At 45.2% G+C, this 14,185-nt stretch overlaps 1 protein-coding gene across 3 annotated transcripts in view; it reads left to right on the forward strand.

Moving 5' to 3' along the window:
- Positions 1–2,900, forward strand: part of CPZ (carboxypeptidase Z) — a 52,645-nt gene extending 49,745 nt beyond the window's left edge. For 2 of the 3 annotated variants that reach the window (XM_048510182.1, XM_048510183.1), the window contains 2 exons: positions 1,966–2,065; positions 2,375–2,900. In XM_048510182.1, coding sequence (XP_048366139.1) covers positions 1,966–2,065; positions 2,375–2,718 — 444 coding nt within the window. In that variant the 3' untranslated portion in view covers positions 2,719–2,900. Of the gene's footprint in view, positions 1–291; positions 605–1,965; positions 2,066–2,374 lie in introns of all 3 variants that reach the window. The other variant, XR_007245685.1, reaches the window with a different exon arrangement.
- Positions 2,901–14,185: the final 11,285 nt, after the last annotated feature.

Here is a 14,185-nt window from a genome sequence, read left to right on the forward strand (position 1 = left end):
CACCACTGCAGTGCACCCCCAGCGCAGCCTCAGTGTTCTCATGACTCACAGGCAGCTACTGAGTGCCAAGTGGCCACAACATTAACGGCACAAGATGCCTTGCCAGGCCCAGAGCAACCGTCTGCGTCTTGTTCTGAGGAGCCCATTTGTAACCGTGGTTTAATGTGGTTAAGAGCATACCAGTTTCTCTTCACAGGCATTATGGTTATTCGTTACTGTACAACCTCTCGTTGTCGGTAGCATCATCCTTCAATACAAAATCCAGACCCATAAATTAATTTTGTTTTACAGCTGATCAGTTTTAGTGAAGCCAGATGGGGCTGGATTAAATCCACATCCATTAGACTTGAAGCTTGGAGGGGGAAAAGGATGGGAGTCAAGCAGCCCTCCTGATAAAGACGGAGCGTGCCAGAATGGATTCCCGTATTCCTCCTCTCTTTATGACAAGGACCAGGTCACTTGATGTTTTTTGCAAGTCCGTGCCATGAGCAAAATATAAGCCCTTTATTTTATCTCAAATAGAGGCTTTTATAATTGAGTTCATTTTCAAGATGTAATATTATTTTTGGATCATCTTTGCGTTGCACAGAACTGAACAGTACAGGTAAGGATGGGATGAATGAGAAATCTGGACAGTAACCATCCAATGGAAATAAAATGAACTTAGCTGAGAACATATCCCAATAGTCTTCAGTCCAGCAGATGGAGCCTGCATGAACGCTCAATTAGCAGAACCCTTCTAAGCCCAGATCAGAATTATCCATTTAATTTTTTCTTCCTTAGAAACATAGAGCTGGAAGGGATCTCAAGAGTCATCTAGTTTAACCCCCCCCCTCCCCTGTATAACACAAGAAATTCACAACTACCCCCATCCACTCCTCCAGTGACCCCTCCTGTACGTCCTGCTCCATTTCCTCATGGGTATAATTACAGCATTGCTTTCTAAAATGGCTTCTCCAAATAGTCCAAGAGAGATTTGGATAAATAGTATTCCAGTGTACTTATTACAAAGCAATATGCCCTTTTGCATCCCTTTGGTAACACCTGTTGAACTTGTAATGTTGCCAGGTTCTGGGTGTTAGAGGGCGATTGCCAGATAGTTTAAAAATGCCTTATGGGAAGGGAAATCGTAGAAATGTGAAACAAGGGAAGGTGGAAGTCGGGGACTGGTCTAAAGCCAGGAGACCTGACAAATGTCTCCTCTGCCTGTTGATGGAGTCCTTATTCTAGTGGGGCAGCAGAGAGGGTGGTGGGTGGTGTTAGGTCTCAAACCTTGAAGCAATAAACAGACTCTGTATTGTTTATTGATAGGCATTGAAGCACTCAGCTTGCCAGAGCCAATTCTTGCACATCTGGCTTTTGTTATCCCCTTTATTCCGAAGTTAGTCCCCCCTCCCATTTCCCCAAGAAATGTGAGAAAGAGTTAGTTTGGAGCTGAGGCACCCCAGGGTCAGAGACAGATAGAGGCTGATTCTGCATAGGCCAAAAACAGCAGTGTGAAAACAGTGTGAAAATGGTGTAAAAGGGTTTATACTGTTTTCACACCGTTTTCACACCGCTGTTTTTGGCCCATGCAGAATCAGCCAGAGATAAAGAGCCTCCTGACATCCTACCCTCACGAAATAATGGAAACAATCCTGGTTCTCATGAGACCAATGTGTCAGGGGAAAGCCTAGTTATCTACTCAGTGTGTGAAACCATAAAGTAAAGATCAAGGAAATAATGCCCCCAAATGGCAGTGGTTACATATAGCGGGACTTTCATTTTTCCTTTTGTTTCCATGCTGTATATGCCTAATAAAGGTCTCTAAACCTAAACCATATAGCCGGCTGGTTATATATATCTTGTAGCAATTACATTGCGTGAGGAATACACCTCAGTCACATAGATACAACACACACACACACACACCCCTGACAGGTGGGAAGAATTACCACCTTCTAAAATTGCTTTCTTTCTTGCCAGGTCCATAGTGGAATAAAAGGGAGGGTATCTGATAAATTTGGAAACCCAATCAAGAATGCACGTATTTCAGTCAAAGGAATTCGTCATGACATTCTTACAGGTAACTGGACTGAAAGAGAGGACTGAATTATCAACATTAAAATGTCACACCATTTTAACTTTGTTTTTTATTGGAATGTGCTTGTTTATTTTGTGTATATCTTACCACATCTAAACCCTGAGCACAGCTAGTTAAAAAACAGCAGAAAACATAAAAAGTACCAGCATCGTCAAACAAATGGGACATTTTGGGAAATGGGGTGCTGCTGCTGCTGCAGTGTAGGATTACCCGGCTTCCTGCTCATAGGGAGCCGTGCATGAGTATGCCTTTTCTTCTGTGGCTTTAAAAATAACGATACATTTTCTACAGCTGCTGACGGGGACTACTGGCGACTCCTTTCTCCTGGAATATATGTGGTCAGTGCCCAGGCTCGTGGCTACAGCAAAGTTCTCAAGAAGGTGACTTTGCCTACCAAGATGACCAAGGCTGGACGGGTAGACTTTGTCTTACAGCCCCTAAATGGTAAATCTCCTAAAATAGCCCGTGATTTCATGAAAAGAGGACGAGATCAATTTGATCCACTGGAGCACTTTGATCCTCACCTTCAGCATGTTCAGCCGGAGCCAAGAGAAGACGGGGAGAGGCCGTGGTGGTGGTCGTACTTCAGTTCTCTGAATAACCACAAACCTCTATGGCTGCTTAAAGACCATTAAACTCTTTTAAGATGTGGCCTCCCCACCCCTGAAAAAAAGAACTAACAGTCAGTTGCATTTCTAATTCAACCTTGGACGTTAATGGAAGCTTTTTTCTATACTTTTTTCATTATTTTTCTGTACTTATTTGCACACGTAAATGGTGCATATTAAAATCAGCATGTACTTGAAGCTGCAGATGATACAGATGTTGTTTCCTTCTCTATGTTTTCCTCATGACAGTGATGCTCATCATCAGATTTTGAGTATCTAAAGAAAACCTTTCTGAAATACCTTGTGGCAATTACATTGAGTGAGGAATGTATCTCATTCACCTAGATACAACCCCCCTGACATTCTGTCCACCTTAAGGGCCCCCTCCACCTGGTTGAGGGTATGATTTATGGAATGCTTTTATTAGTCAGGGCCCCTGGCTAATAAAAGGGCCTCTAGGTTTTGTGGTCCATCCACACTTTGAAAGGGTGTTTAACACCCTACAACAGTGATGGTGAACCTTTTTGAGACTGAGTGCCCAAACTGCAACCCAAAACTCACTTATTTATCACAAAGTGCCAACACAGCAATTTAACCTGAATACTGAGATTTTAGTTTAGAAAAAACGGTTGGCTCCAATGTGTGCGTAACTTGGGAGTAAGCTTGGTGGTAGTCGGTGGCTTTGCTTTGAAGCAACCATGCAACACTTTGAATGTGTGAATCATGACCCTAGGAGGGTTTACTCAGAAGCAAGCCCCATTGCCAGCAACTGAGCTTACTCCCAGGTAAAGGATCGTGCTTTAGTTCTTCCCATGAAAATCAGTGGGGTTTAACAGCGCTTAACAGGGTTACCTACACTGCTTCCCCAAACTAGGTCTGAGGTTTAATGCTAATAACTTCTCCCCTGAAATAATTCTCACACTATTATCACACTGGGGCTCATGGCGAAGGGGAGGGTGTGGGGAGAGGGAAGTAAAACTTTCGCTTTCCGAAACCCAATAACCCCCCCACCACAGAAACAGGTAGAAGTAAAAAAGGCAAAGTTAAAGGAGAGGCAATCCTAAGCCAAAGAATGCTGTGCATAGGTGGGAAAGCTAAGAATTTGTAGAGGCAGCCATCTGATTCATCTTGTTTTTCTCCTTCATATATGTCATCCACAGCACTTGACTTCCCAATAAAAAATGCAAACAAGAAGAGAAAAATAGAAAGCATGGAGAATATTTGCAGGAAATGGACCTCTCTGTCTCCACATGTGCCTCTGTCAGAATGGCCTCCTCTAATTCTGACAAGGTGTGGGTGGAAAAGGGATGTCTCTCCCTTCCCTATGCCCTAGTTGAGTCGGGCCTGGTTTAGCTCAATTTGCTTTATCGGTGTGAAATGACTTTTTTTGTCTTCTTTTTGTACTTTTGCTTTTGATCCTGTGGGAAGGGGATTGGCGTCGCAAGCCTAGGGGACCTTGCAAGATCTCTCCTCCCCGCCCTGGGCTCCCAGGCACTAAAAGCCCCATCACTCTCTCCCAGGGGAGGGGGGTCCTTAACAAACAGTTCACTCTAATCGGGCCGAGCACCTGAATCCCACCACTGTCCCTGCCCTGCTCTTGGCAGACGCACTCCTCCCAATGGAAGCCCCTCACCTGGACTGCTGCTTTTTAATCCTACCCCAAAGTTTTAGTTTGGTCCCAAAAGTTACATGCCAAGAAAAGCGTGCCAACCTCCAGTCTCTCAAGCTTTGTGGGGGAGGAGGGGTACCTGTGGGGCAGTAGATGGTACTTACAGCAAATCAGATCAACTCAAGAGGACCTCCCTGAAGCTCAGACCCAGCTGGCAGTGGCATACCTGCCTAGGGACAGGGGGTACCCTATGTCCCCGGGCGCCCCCCAATTGGTCACGTGGGGGGGTGCCAACATTTCAGGGTCGTTTGTGTGTTTTTAAATTTTTTTAGTGTTTTACATTTTGGTCTGCAGGGGCGCATTGTTAAGGCTAGCGGTACCAAAATTTCAGGGTACCATCCAGATACTGTCCTGATGATACCACCCAAGTTTGGTGATGTTTGGTTCAGGGGCAGCAAAGTTATGGACTCCCAAAGGGGGTGCCCCATCCCCATTATTTTCAATGGGAGCTAACAGGAGATGCGGGCTACCCATTTGAGGAACCATAACTTTGGTCCTCCTGAACATAACTTCCATCAAACTTGGGTGGCATCATAAGAATAGTTACCAGATGATACCCTGAAATTTTGGTGTCACTAGCTTTAAAAATACACCCCTTCCAGGCACCCCAAGAAATTTGCCCAAGATTCTTTGTTTTGCAGTGACTTTGCTCCATTGTAGCCAATGGGGAATTTCTACTGAAGTGTGTAGGCAGGCTGCACATTTTTTTGGAAGATAGAGGCACCAGACTTTCAGGGTGTTGTTGGCTCCAGGAGGGCCTCCTGGTAATAGCATCCAGGTTTGGAAGACCCAGCCTTTGCTTCAGGGGTTCAATTTTATGGGCCCCTCAAAAGGCTTTTTTTGGGCCCCCCTGGAAGCAGCAGCAGTGGCATAGTGGCTAAGAGCAGGTGCACTCTGATCTGGAAGGAACCGGCTTGATTCCCAGCTCTGCTGCCTGGAGTTGTAAGAAGAGCTTATCTGGGGAATTCAAGATTGGCCTATGCACTCCCACACACATGCTGCCACGGGGTGACCTTGGGCTGAGTCCCACAGCTTCCTCAGAGCTCCTCCTTCAAGCCCCACCTCTACTCTCACAGAGTGTTTGTTGTGAGGGGGGGGAAGGGCAAGGAGATTTATGTAAGCCCCTTTGAGTCTCCTAGTATAGGAGAGAAAATGGGGGATATAAATCCAAACTCTCTTCTCTCTTTATTTCCTCTTTTGAGTTTCCCTCGGCCTCCTGCAGTAATACGAAAAGCCTCTGGAGGTGAGTTCTCTCAGAACTCTCTTCAACTTGCCCCCCCCCCTCCAGAAGCAAAGCTCACTTCCTGCTTGGATGCTATTACTTGCAAAGGCCTCTTGAGAGCCACCTTAGAAAGTCTGGCCTTAGCCTCCTATCTTCAAAAAAAATGTGCAGCCAGTGCTTACACACACACAGACATTTCTCTCAGGAGTCTGCCAGGCTCTTCCAGCAAAAGTCTCCTATGGGGCTTAGAGCTGACAATGGGGCTTTCTGTTATGCCCAGATGGCTCTGTGGTAGAGGTTTCAAACAGGAGGCACCTGCTTAGTAGGGTCTTGTCTTGGCTCTGAGTGAGTGGCATTTCCTGTAGGAGCTGCTGGTGTCCAGTCTCACTGAAAGGAACCAGCCAAGGATTTGCCATAAAATGTGTGTGTGTGGGAAGATGCGGAAAAATGCTGTGGGCAACCGGAGTTGAAGGTGATAAACCTGATGCCCACAGCATTCGAAGCCATCAAGCAGGCCCAACTTTTTGTGCAGCAAAGTTGGCTGGTTCCTTTCTGTGGAGACCTACACACCAGCAGCCCTGCAGTGGTGAAATAGCCAAGATTGCCCCCGCTCCAGAGCAAAGACTAACACTACCACAGTGCCTCCTGTTGAAACCTCTACCACAGAGCCAGCTGGGCATAACAGAAAGCCCCATTGAAGTCTATGGTGGGAAAAATATTTTTTTCCCACCACAGAACTTGCTGAAAAGCCTGGCAGATTCTGGGGAATTTCTGAGTGTGTAAGCAGTGAGCACACATTTTTGAAGATAGAGGCGCCAGACTTTCAAGGCCTTGAGTAATGGCATCCAAGCTTGGTGAGCTTTGCTTTTGGTGGTGGGTGGGGGTGCTGAGAAGTTCTGAGAGAACTCAGCCATCAGGCTTCATGTGCAGGAGTGGGGAAACAGAATAAGCCTTTTGGGGGCCCATAAAATTGGACCCTGAGAAGCAAAAGTCTCTAAGCCTGGATGCTATTACCAGGAGGGCTTCCTGGAGCCACCTTGAAAGTTTGGTGCCTCTATCTTCAAAAATATGCAGCCCCGGGCCAGAAATTTCCTACTCATTGGCTACAAATGCTAGGAGCAAAAGTCACTGCAAAACAAAAGAATCTTGGGCAAATTTCTTTGCAGGGTGCCTGGAAGGGGGGTGTATTTATTTTTTTAAAAGCTAGTGGCACTTGTAGAAATTTCAGAGGTATCATCTGGTAACAACGCTATTCTTATGATGCCAACCAAGTTTGGTGAGAGTTAGGTTCAGGAGGGACCAAGAGTTATGGTCCCTCAAATGGAGGCAGCCCCCATCTCAACGTTAGCTCAATTCTTTGCAGAAACAATGGGGATAGGGGCATTCTCCGATTTGGGCGTCCATAACTTTGCTGCCCCTGAACAAAACATTACCGTCACCAAATCCTTAAGGGTGGCTATCATCAGGAAGCTAGTCTCTGGATGATGCCCTGAAATCATGGTGCTGCTAGCTTTAAAAATGCGCTCCCTGCAGGCCAAAAAAACACCAAAAATACCCCCCAAAAGCCCAAATAGCTTGAATTCGCATTTGTTCATATTTGGGCAGGACATAATCGGACACTTTTGGTCCAAATGTGCCCAAATTTGCCCAGATTCCGGCTGAATCTGGTATTTGTTTCATCTGAATCTCCCTCAAAAGTGATGCTGTTTCAGGGTGGGGGAGAATCCTCCTCCAAACAGCATCACTTTCAATTTTGTTTTAACCGGGGACCCCAGATTCTCCCTTTAAAGTGGATTTAAAAGAAGAATCTGAGCTCCCTAGTTTAAACACCATTGAAAGTGATGGTGTTTGGGGGTGGATTCCACTGGAGGTGTTTTGTGAGATATGATGCTGAAATTTGTTTAATAAATGTTTTGCTGGGGGTGATTTGTGAGAGATTTACATGCTTAATACCGACTTGCACAGGCTAACAACCTACCTCATAGGGTTGTTGTGATTAGGAAATTAGGAAAAGAGTTGGTAGGGAGTGAGCCATGTATGTTTTGCTGGGAGTGGGAGGTGTTTTTTGAGCTGGTACAAAAAATCATTGTTTGGTCATGGTGGGGGAGGGTGGCCACCCATACGCCGGGTGAGGTTTTTTTCCCCAGGTGCCAGTTTGCCTAGGTACGCCCCTGCCAGCCAGCAGAGTGCCTTGTGCACGGCCAGCCTGTGCAGCATGACTTCCAACGTGTCTGCCGGCAGCCGCCTCTGACTAGGTGAGGGGGGAAGGGGGAGGGGGAGATGACAGCATGTGTGCCCACAGAGAGGGCTCTGAGTGCCGCCTTGGGCACCCGTGCCATAGGTTCGCCATCACGGCCCTACAACCAGCGTTTCCATGTCGCTAATGCTTTTTTGATTTCCCCTGTTTCCTTGTCCAATTCACCTCTGACCCTGTGATTTTTCTTCAGTTGTCCAAAAGCTGCCTGGCAGTCCTCATTCCAAGCCATCTTGGCCCCAGTTTACTACCCTGGGGCCCCTTCCCCCTAGTCTTCAGTAGATTAGTCAAGGGCAGGGCGATTTCTGCAAGCCTTGCTATGAAATGCCTGTAAAATTTGGCAACCCCCTGAAACTATTGTAATTGCGAGTTCTAGGGGCTTCCCATGCTACTATATCTCTCACTTTATTGGGATCCATCTCTAATCCTTTGTGTGAGACCTGGTATCCCAAGAAGTCTAACTGAGTTCTGCGGGGATAGGGAAGGATATAAATCCAATAAATAAATAAATAACTTACTCCAATGGTATTCACACTTGGATAGTTTCATATACAGCTGGTTGGCCATAAGGCATCTCAGGGCCTCCTGGACCAATTTAACATGGTCTTCCATATTTTCTGTATATATCAGTACATAATCTAAGTTAAACCACCTCCCCCTTGAATAGCAGGTCATGCATAATGTTGTTAATTAGGTTCATAAACGCTCCCGGAGCCTCTCCCAACCCAAATGGCATGAAGAGATATTCGAACTGGCCAAAGTGGGTATTGAACGCGGTCATCCACTCTTGCCCCTCTGCAATCTTGACCTGATAGCATGCCTCCCTTGGGTCCAATCTAGTGAAAATCTGCCCCTGACCCAGGCTCCCCAATAAGTTGTTGCTGAGTGCAAACATGATGAATGGCTGCTGTGTAGCATGAGGATGGAGGAGTCAGTGTGCACATGGCCATGCTGTGAGAAGGAGTGTGCAGCGCAGTGAATCCAAACAAAGGCAGTGGAGTGGTTGGCCGTCTCCCCCACACCAAAAGGATCTCTTTTTTGCCTCTTAGATCTTCTAAATGACATGCTAACGTTTCTAAAACAAGTACCCAAATTTTGAACCTGGCAGCCTCACATTCTGACTTGAAGGCATTCCTGAGTGTTAGCTGGGATGAGAAGAATTCAAGCAATTTTCCACCCTCACATGAAGGGGTGGCTCATGGCATTTTGAAAAGGCACGGTGGCGATCCATGCTGCAGCACCAGGAAAGAGAAATATGCCAGTTTCAAAACATCAGCATCGCACAGAGGGAAAGGGTGTCAAGATGGGGTGAGGATTCATCTTGCTGGTTCCGGCTTGAGTAGAAATACAAAGCACCTTCTCTAAATAGATGGAACAGTGGGAGGAAAAGTTAAAGTTTTAAAGTTAAAGTTTTAAAGTGCACAGCATGTTCTAGCTTAAAGGAAAATTGTTATAAAATGATTTGACACCAAATTTGACACCAAAAAATTTGGCACCAAAAAATTTGGCAAGCATGTAAAAGGTATGTTGAATGGGTGCTGAGTCTTTTTTTCATACGTGGTGGATGTGAAAAGAAGTTTAAAAGCAGTTTTTTAACTTCTTTAAAAGCTTAAATGTTTCTGTAATATGATATTAAAAGAAATACAAAAAATTCTGAAGATAACAATTAAAAAAACTTGAGGCTTTTTTGCTGAGACTTATGGGAGATGAAATTCCAAAATAACACAGAACACTTTTTATATGTTCTTGCTGACTTCTGCAGCAAGAACTCTGTATGCACAAAAACGAAGTGATAAATACCAACAAAGGAGGACTGTCGAAGGCTTTCACGGCCGGATTCAGCTTGTTGTTGTGGGTTTTCCGGGCTGTGTGGGCATGGTCTGGTGGATCTTGTTCCTAACGTTTTGCCTGCATCTATGGCTGGCATCTTCAGAGGTATATCACAGTGTGTAACAGACTTCCCTCTGTGATACACCTCTGAAGATGCCAGCCACAGATGCAGGCAAAAAGTTAGGAACAAGATCCACCAGACCACGCCCACACAGCCCAGAAAACCCACCAGAACCAAAGGAGGACTGGATTTTTAAAACCACAAAACATTCAGAAATGGCAAGACTGACATTTTTATTAAGGGAACATGGAAAACTTTATTAAGGGAACATGGAAAATTTTTGATTGTCCCATCTGTTTGCGGACCACATTCGAGGTTTTCAGTTTTTGGAATGTTCAGACGTAATCCATCTTCTGTGAGCCGATTGTTCCATGACTGCAACTGTTGCTGTAGTGCCTGGTGGACTTTGTTGGCAAGTACGACGTCATCAGCATACAGAAGTGTCCATGGGTTTGCCGTCTGCAAGTCAGTGGTAAGACTATCCACGTAGCAATGGTGTTAGGGCAGAGCCTTGATGTACGCCGACACTGATGTTAAAAGGTGAGGAGATTCCTGCTGGACTGGTCATCATGCTTGTTGCTTTGCTGCATAGCATTTGCGTCCATTGCACATATTCTTCTGGGATTCCATGTGTTTGAAGTTCATGCCATATGAGAGCATGAGGGACCCTATCGAATGCTTTTTCCAGGTCCAGGAAAGCCAGGTGCAGTGGTATTTTCTTTTCTCTATGTTTTTCCATTAACAGTCGGGTGGCATGTCTAGCATCAGTAGTACCACAGCCTTTGATGAAGCTGCACTGGTTTGGAGTGATGGATATGTGATTTTGCATTCGTTTATCTAATATTTTCGTTGCATGACAGAGTAGGCGTATTGGTCGGTAGTTTGTGCAGTCGTATGTGTCTCCTTTTCTTTTCCAGATAGGTGTGGTTGTGCTGGTTGTCCAGGCATTAGGGAGTTTCTTTTCTTCAATGATGAAATTAAACAGTGAAGCAAGAAAAGTGGCCCCCTTCTCTTGGAGCATTTTCCATATTTCTGTTGGAACGTCACCTGGGCCAGTGGTTTTCCCGTTCTTCAGTTTCTGGGTGGCCTCGTTTACCTCTGTGGCAGTGATCAGTGGAACTGGGCCTGAGGTTGGCGGTGCGCTTATTATTGGTGGAGGGGGAAACTCAGTGTTGCTGATGCTGGTGAAGTATTCACACCACTGTTGGGGGATATTAAGGTGGGCGCACAGCAGTTTTCCATCCCCGCTTTTGACTTGAAAGACATGGTTTATGTCTTGTGTTGCTCTCTGGCGTGATTTGGCGAGTCGGTCCACCATATTTGTTCCTTCTGGTGTATGTAGCTTGTCATACACATGCTGGGAGTGCTCATTATTTGCTTTTGCTACTGCCCGTTTTACTGCTGATTGGAAGAGACGGTATTTGTCCTTGTCAATCTTGAATTGCATTTCCCTCCATGTTAAAAAAAGCCTTACACCCCCAACACTTTCTTCTCCCATTGACCAGGTCAGCCTGGGTCAAAGAATGTTTTCCTGAAGCCTTCAGTTTTCTTCCTAAACTCCTTTCTGATCTCTGAAGGTGCAAGGTGTGTGTGTGTGTGTGTGTGTGTGTAGCTTGCCCCATTCCATTTTCTCTAAAAAGGTGGCTGAGATGAGGCTAGAAAGCAATTGAGCTAACTTCCCCCTTCCTCCTGCCCAGAGAAAAACAAACATGATCAAAATGTTCCATTCAAACCTCAGATGGAAAAAACAACAACATTTTTTCACACTTGTGTAAAACATCACACACTCCCAATGGAGCTCCTTAAGAAAGAAAACTCTTCAGATTTCCGCTCACTGAAACAAACACACGTGGACGGGGTTTTCTCAGGCCTGGAAGCAGAGAAGTCAACTGCAAGGACGGAAGCGGGTCCATGTGGCCCCAAGATGTGGCTGAAAGGTGCCAGAAGGAAGCACCCCAGGAAACCCAAAGGCCATGAGAAGCAGGGGGTCGCCCTGTTTGCCTCCAGCACTCTCAGGCAAAGCAAGCTGCCCATCTTGAATAGATTAGGAGGAGATTTTTCTCAGACACAAACAGGAATAGAGTTAGTGGGAAAAAATCGCAATGCACCAGGCATGCTAATATAAAAGAATGGACTTATCAAATGCTGAAATTACCCCAGAAGGGGATTCCTCATGAAAATATATGAGCAAAAGGACTATAAAGGCAGAGATAATTTGACCAAACAGCTACTTCTCAGAAATCTCAGAGCTGGACTGTGGGAGGTGCCTCTTCATGTTTCAGATCACAATTTTCCTCACTCTGTTCCTAGTAAAAATTTAGGTCGCTGAACTCCAGCATATATATTGCAGCTGAATATGAATAAAGTTTACTAGCCTTAGTCCTGGCATAAATGTACAGTGTCAAGCTCTGACCCAGAGAAAACTTTGCAGCTCTTTACCATCAATCATCATTTTTAAGATGCAAAGGAAAAAAATTCTAAAGCTGTAATCTCAGACTGCCCATAATGAATGGACTTCAATGGAGCATAGATAATTTGTTTGCTTTGCAATTATCTTCCATCAGTGGAGACAAATTGATTTGTGCAACATAATTGATGGGAACGGCAACACAGATGATTGCCAACATTGAAAGATAACATGGCTCATTGCAATGAGTAACTAGGAATGTGCATTTTTGCAAAAAAGAGAAAATGTTCACTTTCTATAAAGACCTGCAGGAGGACAATTCTGGTCATCAAAAGCTGGCCTTGAGCAATCTAAAGAACCTAATGACATATAACAAAGAGTGGTGAGTTCACCAGAAAGGGCTTTCTCAGCTGTATCCTGGGATGTCCTCCTCTCCACCCTCCATGGCTTACTTGGTAAAGGTGTTCATGTTCCAAAGAGCCTTTCAGAGAGGGATGAATCCAGCCCTGGTAGATGTACTTCTATTAGAAATGTGGTGTAATACACAGTACAGTAAATAAAGATCGCCCCCGCCCCCACTCCAGCTTTCCAATGTTGTCCAGTCTGTAGTAGATAAATATTTCATTCCCTGGCGCCAGTTTATAGAGGCAAAATTCCCAAGGGGTCTTGCCCCTCCAGAGCCCTCCGCTGGACAACTGCACAAGCATCATGGCGGTTCTCTGGTTTCCACCACAATGACTGGTACAGAACATACCTGAAACCCTTTGTGTGACATTGATGCTACAGAACCTTTGTAATCCAGATTGCAATCCTGAACGTTAAAGTGAATTTTAATCTGGAAATTAGTCCATTGTGGGCTCTGCCTCAAGAGCTGCAGCAGCTCTATTGCTGTCTGGGTCTCTGGTGTGCATACAAGAGTCCTACTTTTCTTTGAGGAGCAACCAACTTAGCTTTATTTCCTAAATTTGCCATATTTTTTACCAAACTAAAAAAGTTGGATCTGCTCCAAAGACATCCTGCTGTATTAGTTTGTAACGTGTTCTTACAACAGCTCCTTGCATCAATTGTATTTCTTTGGCTGTCATGGAAATCTTCAGTGTTGCAGGACATGAGAAATCAAAGTCTGGTCTTAAAATGGTTGTGCAGAAACTGCACCAGGACTTTATCGCATGACAGTGTGGAACACGGAGGTCTCCTGGAATTATAACTGATCTCCAGGTGACGAACATTGGAGCCCCTTAAGCATATGGCTGCTCCTTTGGAGGGTGGAGTCTATACCCTAATGAGGTCCCTCCCCACTCCAAACTCCGCCCTTCCAACTTCCATCCCAAATTTTCAGGAATTTCCCAAACTTGTGTGGGTAGCTCTAACCTGGATAGAAAAAGAAGCTGGTGGTTGGCTCAACAGCATCTATTGGGACATTGTATTTTCAGCACTATATTAGTAGTGCTGTCAGATTTGCATATATAAAAAACCAGAGTTAAATAACACAAAGACTTCTTTGTATTTATGTATGCTAATGTAAAGGTCTAGTCGGAGGGAAATTATAAAGCCCAGTTCAAGCACACTTGACTGGACTAATGTATTAGGTAAACAAATCAATCGGAGCCCTGGTCAAAGAGTAAATCCAAGGCCTATTGCCTTGATGTTTGGGTCTGAGGAATAAAACTGGAGCAAGAACAACCCAAGCGGGAAGTCTTAGACAACTGGACTTTGGCCTGACTTGCTGACTTTGCCAGGAGGACTGTGCCTCACCCCTGCTACCAAGATGGGAGGAGGGTCAAAGGGCACCAATTAGCTGAAAAGGCTAGAAACTTAAAAAGCAGTTGTTCTCAGCTGTCACTCCAAATTAGCACGGGGCCACTGGCAGGCAGGCAAAATGGTCAGTTGCTGCATCGGCCAGTGGATGGGTTCTGTTTGCTGATTCACAACAATGAGGCGTTTGTGTATCATCCCACTGGACTGGGCTGTTGTAACGTATGAAAAGACTTTACTGGTGAAATTAATCACGACGCTTTCTGTGATGCTGAGATGATACGTTCCTTCTTCAG

The sequence above is a fragment of the Sphaerodactylus townsendi genome, linkage group LG10 (genome assembly GCF_021028975.2).
Source record: "Sphaerodactylus townsendi isolate TG3544 linkage group LG10, MPM_Stown_v2.3, whole genome shotgun sequence".
Classification (NCBI taxonomy): Eukaryota; Metazoa; Chordata; class Lepidosauria; order Squamata; family Sphaerodactylidae; genus Sphaerodactylus; species Sphaerodactylus townsendi.